Source organism: Bombus vosnesenskii, unplaced genomic scaffold, assembly GCF_011952255.1.
Source record: "Bombus vosnesenskii isolate JDL3184/JDL3185 unplaced genomic scaffold, Bvos_JDL3184-5_v1.1 scf7180000013352, whole genome shotgun sequence".
NCBI classification, from domain to species: Eukaryota; Metazoa; Arthropoda; class Insecta; order Hymenoptera; family Apidae; genus Bombus; species Bombus vosnesenskii.
This window is the reverse complement of record NW_022882988.1, coordinates 3,040,619-3,050,469: the sequence shown is the minus strand read 5'-3', so window position 1 is coordinate 3,050,469 and position 9,851 is coordinate 3,040,619. Positions and strand designations below refer to the sequence as shown.

The 9,851-nt window shown below is 43.9% G+C and overlaps 1 protein-coding gene across 1 annotated transcript in view; it reads left to right on the top strand.

The window, feature by feature from the left end:
- The first annotated feature begins 2,162 nt into the window (after window positions 1-2,162).
- LOC117236833 (LIM domain only protein 3-like) overlaps window positions 2,163-9,851 on the top strand; it is a 29,331-nt gene continuing 21,642 nt past the window's right edge. Inside the window, exons 1-3 of the mRNA XM_033500150.1 lie at window positions 2,163-2,278; window positions 2,636-2,773; window positions 3,378-3,503. Coding sequence (XP_033356041.1) covers window positions 2,196-2,278; window positions 2,636-2,773; window positions 3,378-3,503 — 347 coding nt within the window. The 5' untranslated portion in view covers window positions 2,163-2,195. The remainder of the gene's footprint in view (window positions 2,279-2,635; window positions 2,774-3,377; window positions 3,504-9,851) is intronic.

Below are 9,851 nucleotides of genomic sequence, written 5' to 3'. Positions count from 1 at the left end.
ATTCAGGTTGGCTTCCGCAGGAATTTCTGTGGTGAAATTCCAGGCCTAGCTCGAAAATACTTTTGTAGAATAAGCGTTATACGTGCATGTAGAATAAGCGTTCGCGTTTTCGAATCTCAAAGGAAAACAAGTTCCAGTCACTGGACGGTATTCACATGCTTCTCCGTATCCAAGAAACGCTCGTTTCCTCGAACGTGCTGGAATATGAAACGAAGGACAATGGTGTTTTAAAATTACAAATATACGTGTGATCGATATTCGACGTATAGAATTCTGTACGTGTGCAACCAATAATACGTACGCCGCTCTCATACTTTTCGCGATGGACGTATTAACGACGACTTTAATCAACCAATAATAACAATAAAATATATTAACGTACGACATAAATTCAATGTATGGAGCATTCGATCGTTACCCAATTATTATGTGGGCAACTTTGGGCGCATTCGCATTTAATAGTTTGCATAATTTACCTGGCTAGTTAGTTGTTCTATTAATCACCTCCCTTATAGGGGTATAAAGTTACGCATAATAATTGTACCATTATTTAGATCATATTCGATGTATCGATAACCTGGCTAGCACGCAATGAATTCAACATAATTAATTAACTCGCTTCGACGTATCCATCGAATTTGAGGTTTCCTTTAGTTTCCAAACAAATAGTTTTGAAAAGATATAGTTTAGAAATTGAATTAATTCCATAAATAATATTTTGTTGTGAAAAATTGTAGAGTAAAGTGTAGCAACGCTGGCAAAGATCGAGTCATAATATCGTTCTAAACGTATGAGTTTCAAATATTTCCGTCTTTATTAATTAACGTATCAAAGGCACGGTATTAATATTTGCTTCGCAGTCTGAACCGCATAGAAGATATTAACGTCCCTGTAATATTGTGTCCAGGCTAGAGGGAGAGGACATATTGAAACCGCACAAACTTTGCTCATAGCATCCACCGGGTACTCGTAAATATACAGGGTGGTTAAGATCGAACGTCCCCGCGGACGTAGACAGAATTTAAGTCCGTTGTGAAAGCACTTTGTGAAAAGTTATGGAGGCGTTCCAACTAATCCGAGATGCATGCACATTGTGTTTGGTTAGTATAAATATCCGATGTTGCTACACCTTTCCCAAAGGTACATCCAGAAATCACATACAAAATTAACTATCGATTACTCTTCTAGTATATGTTAAATCTTGAACTATCCGTGTGAACAAATTAGCAGAAAGTACAACTAACGAAAGATCGACTGTTTCTTAGAAATATCACGTCCAAGGGAAGTACGATACTCCGTTTAATATAATATTCTAGGATCTACGTGGAGGGATGTCGTTCAACCGAAACCGTTTCAAGCATTCTTGCCTCGAAACTGGAACTTTCCGTTTTCCCCCAAAAATTGTATTTTCCATCGTATGATATAACAAAGTACGAAAAACAAATGATAAATCAAATACTGCAGGCTATACTTCAATCAGACATATTTGCACTCTATATCTAAACCTTACTATCCTGAAAACGGACGATATTTTCGCGTTTCAATAACCGTGAACGACCGGTGAAATAAAATAGAACGGGAGAAGGCAAACGCTGCCGATTAAATAAACGTTAAACCCCGAAATTTCGTTTAAACGGCATACATAGGGGTGGATTAATACATACGTCTTCCGGCGAAAACAATTAATGTTTATCGGGAAGCTCGCACAGCCGTTACCCGACAAGCCGGTGGTTGTTTCAGAACCGGTGCCGCTTAAACGTGCAATAAGTGAAGAGAAGAGAGGGTCAAACTAATTCGATTCTAAACTCTGACCGCATCGCGCGAGAAAGAGGCGACCACGAGGACGGGCAGAGAAAGACCCGGCTACGCACACCACGATGGACACAGATGGCACTAACCGCGCCGTTAAATTCTCAACCTGTAACTCTAATTGCTCATAGACAAGCCGACGTCCTAGTGCCAGATGCCGTTGAAACTTGTTAAAAGCACGCAAACGCGATTAGTCATTTGCTTCTGTTAAACGATGATTTGCCGTGTTGGCTAATCGAGTGGTAATACAGGGCAAAATTAATTGATCGATTACGTATATAATAATTATCGTTCTCATATTAGTTCGCTTGTTCAGAGTTGAGGTGATCAATAGAGATTTTGTTATGTTGCAGGAAATCCGAGTGACATCTGAAAATTAATTAACAATGGATGTGACCAAAAGCGAGCCGAGCAAGAACGGGGCGGTGCAACGAGAATGTGGTGGCTGTGGAGAGGTGATCACAGAAAGGTGAGGCCATTCCATAGACAACTATCGTCTTTGTATGTCTAAAGCAAACTCGAGCGAATGCCATCTGTACTATCTATACGACCATATGTCAAATACGCGCAATATTATAAAACGTAAGAATAACGCGATAAGCGACGAAAGGAATTGAAAAATTTGAATCGAAAGAATAGTTGAGATATAATTCTGGAAAATATCAGACGATAGTCGTTTACTAATAGAAAACGATAAACTACATTTTCTACCAGGTTTTATTCAACTTGATACGTTTATTTGAACTTACGAGCAATTTTTGTCTTACTCCTTTAACGTTTCAAAATAACGATTAATTAACGATAAACTAAATTTTTCAAATTGCAGGTATCTTCTGAAGGTACTGGACATGTTCTGGCACGAAGACTGCTTGAAGTGTAACAGCTGCAACTGCAGACTCGTGGAAGCTGGCCCGTCGCTTTTTATAAAGTCTAATCTCATATTGTGCAAGAAGGATTATCTAAAGTAAGCAATTTGTCTAGCTGCCATTTCTCGAAACGCATCACAACGTATATACTCGTGAAAGAATCGCGAGTTTGTAATATTATAATTCTATTCTGGTCTGGGCACGTTGGCGTTTCATATCTCATTGTGTCGTGGTGCACGGTGACGTCAATAAAGAGCAAAGTGGAAAAGGCGATGTTAAGCTAACGTACGGACAGACCTCGACGTGGCGAACGGAAGCAACAAATCGAATTTTACAGATGAGTTTCCCTTATTGAATACATCCACGTCCCATATAAACAGGCGAGGGCAAATAAACCGTGTTGAGATTACAAAGTCCCGAGGGAACACGCGCAGGTGGCGCGTCTGCAAAGAGCGTTCGCTGTCGAACCTCCGTGGCCTTTATTAATAGCCCAATATTTGAAGATGGCATATTCCTGGTGGTCGTAAGCTTATTGCTCCTCCTCAACTAAAAGTCTATCTACCCCAATGCCATGACAACACATTTTGGCCTGTCGAATAGCATAATATCGTGAAAGAAGAAAATAAAGCGGGAAATTATTACAAAACCTTTGCCTCGTCGGGTTTCTTATAATAATAAAGTTTTGTTTTTCGATTTGCGCAGACTCTTTGGACACACTGGTCACTGTGCGGCCTGCAATAAAACCATTCCAGCCTTCGAGATGGTGATGAGGGCGAGAACGAACGTTTATCATTTGGAGTGTTTTGCGTGTCAACAATGTAATTACAGGTAAGGTGCTTGACGATCTCTTAGAACAGCGGTGCGCGATACTCGAATGTTTCGAGATATAACACGGTCTAAGATAATAATTCGAGCAGAGGAAAATCGTACGAAAGAAAAATAGAAACTTTGGAAAAGTGAATTGTATGGAATCTCGTTAAGGAGTTGTTGGAGAACCGGATATAGTCTTAGGCGTGCTAGCGATATTATGTTATTAAATATAACGGGGGGCTGTGATTAAACATTCACACCCAAGGGTGGTGGGAAAGTCACTGGTTTCTGGGAAGTATTCGTCGTGGCAGCTCATCCGTATAACAATTTAATTCGAGCCAACCCGGCCGTATGCCTGGGGGCTTGGCAAAACTTCTGCAGCACTTCGCAACACTTCGCTTACTTATTCACAACAACCAAGTTAAGCCCGAAGCTCGTTCGAGTCTGTGTTTAAATCGAAACACCTCGGTGAATCCGGCGGATGAAGATAATCGGCGCAAGAATCGAAAAGCCGTGAGTAACTGTCGTGCTTTCTCACCGGACTGAGCAATAAAGTCAGATTAATTACACCGTTCTTATTCGCATACTTTCTCTTCTTTATTATCATCGATTTTGAGCAACGAGATATTTATCGTTCAGACGAATCTTCAAAAGTATACTTGGCGATATCGAACAACAGTTTTTAATTTCCGACGAAAACAGCTTTAATTCTCGACAGAAACAGGCGTATCCTCGTTTACGTGAAAATTAAAATTTCTGAAAAATGAATTCGCGTTCTACGTGTAACGAAGAAGTCCGGTGAAATTTCTGTGACGTGCATAATTGACGTGAGGACGGCACGGTAGGGGTGTTGAGACATCTAGCAAGAGAGGAGATCCGACTGGAAAGTCGGGAGAGTTGCGAACTATGCGAGCGACGTGTAGGTGCCTGGAGGTGCACGTCAGATGCAAATCATGCTGACTAATTCCCCGGAAAACTAACGAATCCCGAGGGCGCGCGAGCCAAATATCCGCCGTTCGCGAGAAACGTTCGTTGCGTAACCGCGTTCCGATAATCTGAAATTAGCAAATTAATTAATTTTCCTGCAGGAATTATTCCTGGAATATTCGACGGCAAACGGTATCCCCGAAATTAACGAGCAGCCATCGATCGTGCAAAAGCTTTGAAAATAATAAGAGGGAGGATTAGGTTCGTACTCGTTCGGCTAGGTCGAGAGGTTTAAAGGGTGTTGACGCGGCATTTCGTCCACCTAATGTCAGACTACGGCATTTCTTTGACCTTTCTCCCTACGAATGCTTCCGTTTTCTACTAACGGGCTCCTGTTTCATCGATATCAACGTATCGTGCGTCTCGATTCGGATACAAACAAGGTACACGTGAGTAGAGAATGTTTGCGCCATCGTCGCCGGGAATTAGTCGAGTGGCCGTTTCTGCTCGAACGAGTTACACGTTCACTGTTGAATTTAAAATATAATCCACTATTAAAAATAGAATTTTTTACCATGTACGCGACTCCTATCGCGATCGCGATGCCGAGAATAAAAATGAAAAGAAGAAAAGAAAAATAGGTATGAGGTATGGTGCCGCATGGGCAAAGGTTAGCAGCTCGGCGTGCTCCTACGGTAGCACGTGACTATCGAGCAAAGCCGATTACTGCTTAAAGATACGTCGAAAGTATACTTTCTTTCGTGGTCGAAGGTAACGTGCAACCCTTAAGGCGAACCATTGGTTAGGGGTCGAAGCGGTTGACCGTAGGTAAAGCGGAAACGGATGTGGCCGTTGGGTCACGCGATCTCTACGAGCCGAGCATAAAACACCTGAGTTGTTTAATCATACGCTCCTAAGCTGAGTCGTACATCGTAAACTCGCGGGGGTTGGTCTCCCTTTCTTCTGTTCTCTCACTCGATCGCTCGCTTTCACTCACGTGCTTTCCTCTACCGAGATGTACGGCCGGATAAAAGTACTCCGTTTATCCATTAACAGGTATGTTCCGACGAGTTAACGGTATCAATAAAAGTAACCGATACAATTGTCGTGAAATGTAGGTGTGCCGCGAAACAACTCGATCGTCCCTTCTACCTACTCGAGACTGATAAAACGCTACTGTATCTTTATATTAACTTAAAAAGGATGTTGCTCGATCACTGCATGTTTTCACAACTTACGATATCTTGTCTCGTTAATAACAACGATTATTACATTATATACGCCGTATATCGAGATAAATGAATTTCTTACACGAATTACAACGGTAGATGGATAAACGACAATTGGAGCTGTTTAAACGTCGCCAATGGTAGACATAGCTTTTTCGACTTGCGATCCAACCGACGGAACTTCGAGCTCGCCTTTTGTCTATGAAAGCACGGCAGGTATTGTCGAGCGGCTTCTCCCTCGCAAAGCCCATTGTTCGTGCTTATATTGTATTTAGGCATTACGAGTCAGGCTGGTATAATTGTTATTGTTCCGTGGCGCTTATCGAACACGCTGCTCTGCTGCATTCCCACGCGAGTCATCGCCTGGCCTCGTAATTACTCGAAAATCATTAAACTTCCACGGTGTACGAAACGCCTGGCAAGTCATGACGTCCGCCATTAATAGAAACGTTTCCGGATAATCTCTGGCGCACCGTAGAAAACGGCGCGAGAAGTAAACGATAGAAATGATATATCATAATATTTCGTTAGGACTGTATCTCTGGCAAACGGCAGCTACCTTATCGTGGGCGCGTGTACGCCAAGAGCGACGAACGTTTCGATGTTCGAGCGAGACGACCGCGAAGCCGCACAATGCAAAGTTAACTCTGCCGTTACGAATTCACGCTCTTTAGGAGGGTTGCAAAGAGAGGCGTAGGTAGGTAGGTAGGTAGGTAGGTAGATGGTAGGTGGGTAGGAAGGTCGTGCAGAGTGGAAAGAGGCAAGTCGCGTAGAAGGGAGCGGCCATTTTGTTTCCGGTGTCCCGGGAGCACTTCCGGTCACCGTCACGCAGTTCTGCGTCGCGAAGTGCCCTCGAGCTCCTGAGATCTCCTTTCACGATTATATTCAAATTAAATGCGGGAGTCTGACCGGTAATATACTGCCACCAATTTAGCTACAACCCCCCGGAGGGTGGTTCGCCTTACCTCGTTCGCCGACCATCCGACTTTAGTGGCCTGGAAGAATCCCAGAAACCCGCTGTTTCTATCTATTCTACGTTAATCGTCCGTGACAAAAACGTAACCGCGTCCAATGGGGGGAAATCTTTCCGGGTCGCCCCTCTGTGACCACCCCCCGTAAACGATGCTGAAAAATCTCATAGATCGACGGGGACATTGGTAACCGTACACCAAAGGCATCGATCGGAAGAGAAATTTCGATAACGGGAAAAACAACACCGGTTGGACTTTTGTGATCGCCAATAAATGCGCGGCAGACAAGGAATTTGCTTCCGGTTTTCGATGCAAAGCTTGCCGTATCGCGTTCAAGCGCCGCTGCATCCGAACAGTGGGGTTTCAGTTGCACCATTTTCAATGGTGATAATCCGACGTACCGAGGGCCTCGTTGCACGAACCGAACCAGCTTTGTCACCGGATAACCTAGACTCGCATTGCCAGCTCCGGTAGCGGCAGCGATAGACCCCCCCCCGTATCTCCCCCTTTTCCAACCCCTTGTCACTACTCCTCCTCCTCCTACTCTTCCTCCTACTCTTCCTCCTCCTCGTGTTCCACCCCCTTTTGGCAACCCGTTTCATCCCCTTCGCCGAAACTGCCTTCAGCCGAAAGCAGCCCTGTGTAGTTGAACACTACGGACGTGCAATACTCTGCCCCACTCCCACGCTCTCTATCACACACGATACACAAACTCGTGGTAATAGACGTTCCAGCGCGATTATAAATGAAACGCGTGACACGCGGGATCGAATTACTTCAACGATCAACGGATTCTCTGGCAGAACGATGGTCGCGCCGTGGGAAATCCGGAGCTGTGCGCTTCCACCGTAACGAGCTGGTATTTGTTTCCGTGCCATCAAAATGTGTATCATTATTCATGCGTTTCGTTGTTTCGTGGGTCAAAAGGAACGCGAACACAGAGATGGAAAGAAAATTCAGCAGTCAGTCAAAAATGAAGCTATTACGCAGAGGTATAATTTTCTTTCTTGGAAACGTTGTTTGGTCGTGCATCAAGTTAAACGGACGATATGGACCGCGGTTGATAGGGAACGCCGTGATACCAACACGATCGTCCGTCATGACAATTTTACGACTACGCGTGTATACCTTTGTGCTACATGGATGCCACCACGACGCAGCGCACCTACACTCAAGCTATGCACGGTAATCGGAGCCAAAAATTCTCTGAGTTTAATTGAACGCGATAACCGATACAAATTGAACATTGCGGTGAAATGGCAACAGGTTCGGTAAAAGGCGCGTGGCTGAACCAAAGATATCAAATAAAAGATCACGATGATCCGACTAAACGAAGAAAAAAGACAAGTCCGAGGAAGACTAACAGTATTTTGGCTCTCAAGTAAGTAAAAAAAAGGAGAAATACGTTATACGAGTGAAATCGATATGTGCACAACAAGAATTAAAATGAAAATAGAAAAGAACTATCCTTAGAACCCTTACTCTTATCAATTTCTAACTCGAAAATTTCCAAGCTAACTCGAATAATTCCGCTAGCGAAGAATTCTTTTAGCAAACAAAATTCGTCAATATCAGCGGTACTCGATAACCGGGAATCTTTATGCGAAACGTTAATCGATCGCGCAGTCCGTGAACGTGGCACATTTCACGCAGCCGGTACGGATTGTTCGCCGGCGGTGCTTTTGGCGCTGACAATACCGCAATGCACAGGTTGGCCTAATAAAACTATGATCGCCGGATAAAACAGTGCAGTGCATGCTGGTAATTAGCGGTATACATAAATCATTGGCAACGTAGCACGTAAATGCATACACACACGCCAACGTGTACCCGCGGCCACACCGTCACCCATTACAAACCCCCGCGCACCCTTTCAACCCCCGACAGTCGAGCAAACGAGAGATCTGTGTGTATGTATAATGGGCTACGCAATGTTGCAAACTTGGCCCGCGTATGCGACGCCACGCTGAATCTTTGCTTTTTGTTAGATTCGTGTCGACTTAAATAGAGAAATGAGTAATACCTTTGCACCAAGTCGAATAAACGAAAAATTCATATTAGCTTTTTGTACGTATCAGAGAATTGCGATATGCAGGATGATATTCGCAAGAAGTTTTAGTTTCTCCGATGAAATTCGAACGATTTTTCCATCGATAAAAGTGGATAATACGAAGGACGAAAAAGATCCTTTGTAGGGAAAAATGAACGAGACAGAGATATTGCTCTTAGCGTCGTAATTAATTCGCAGTTGCTAACGACGCTTGCGCCCGTATCGGTGTCTAGACGTAAGCCTTGGATTTTTGAAGCGCTCTCATGCAAAGTGATGACTTAATCTCTGGTTTAGGGGCCTTGTTAGAAAATGGACGTAGCTAAGCCTCGCATGGCTTAAACGGGGCATTAAACTCTTCCCGTATAAGGTATACACATGCCCTATATCACTCTGACAAGTTGCGATTAGTTCGCCCCGAGTAATGCGAGCTTACCGCCTTAACGATGCCTCGCGCTTTCTGCTTTTATTTTAATATTTTATCGCACGCATTGTCGCCTGATCGATTTCTGCGTGATTTCAGCCGAGGACGAAACATCGCGCGTATCCCCAAACAGGGAACGTAGAAAGTGAACTAATCGAAGATTTTCGTCGAGGACGAACTCGAATAAAAGACGAACGTGCGATTTTGTACAGTTTTCCGATGTCTCGATCAATGGCACTTTTTACTTCCATCAGCCTGGTGTTTTATTTCTCACAAATTTTCGGTGATATTTTAAATATGAAATAGTGGGTGTAGAACGAAAACTGACATTTATATCGTTCTGTTAGAAAAAAACAAACAAACGGGGGAAAAACAATACGCATAAATTACATTCGCACCAGCTGTCAATTCGGACGGTGATATTAGCGGATCGCGGCGTTCTCCAGCAGCGATACGATAGGCGGCAGATATGGCTGCATGCAAAAGTAGTGAACGATCACCGGGGGCGAGAGCTGCATGCGTGTCGGGGCGTGCGTGCGGTATGAAGCGCGCACGACAGAATAATTAACGAAACATCAAATTCCGTTAAACGCGGGAAATTAATCGAGCAAACACGAAATTAGCTGAGGCGAACGGTAGATACGCGGTTGTACACGCGCAAAGATCCCAGCACACCTATATACGCTTCATATTATATACACACTGGCGGTCACACAGATACGCGCGTATTTGCGTTACGTGGCCGCCGATAAAACGATACCGAAATTG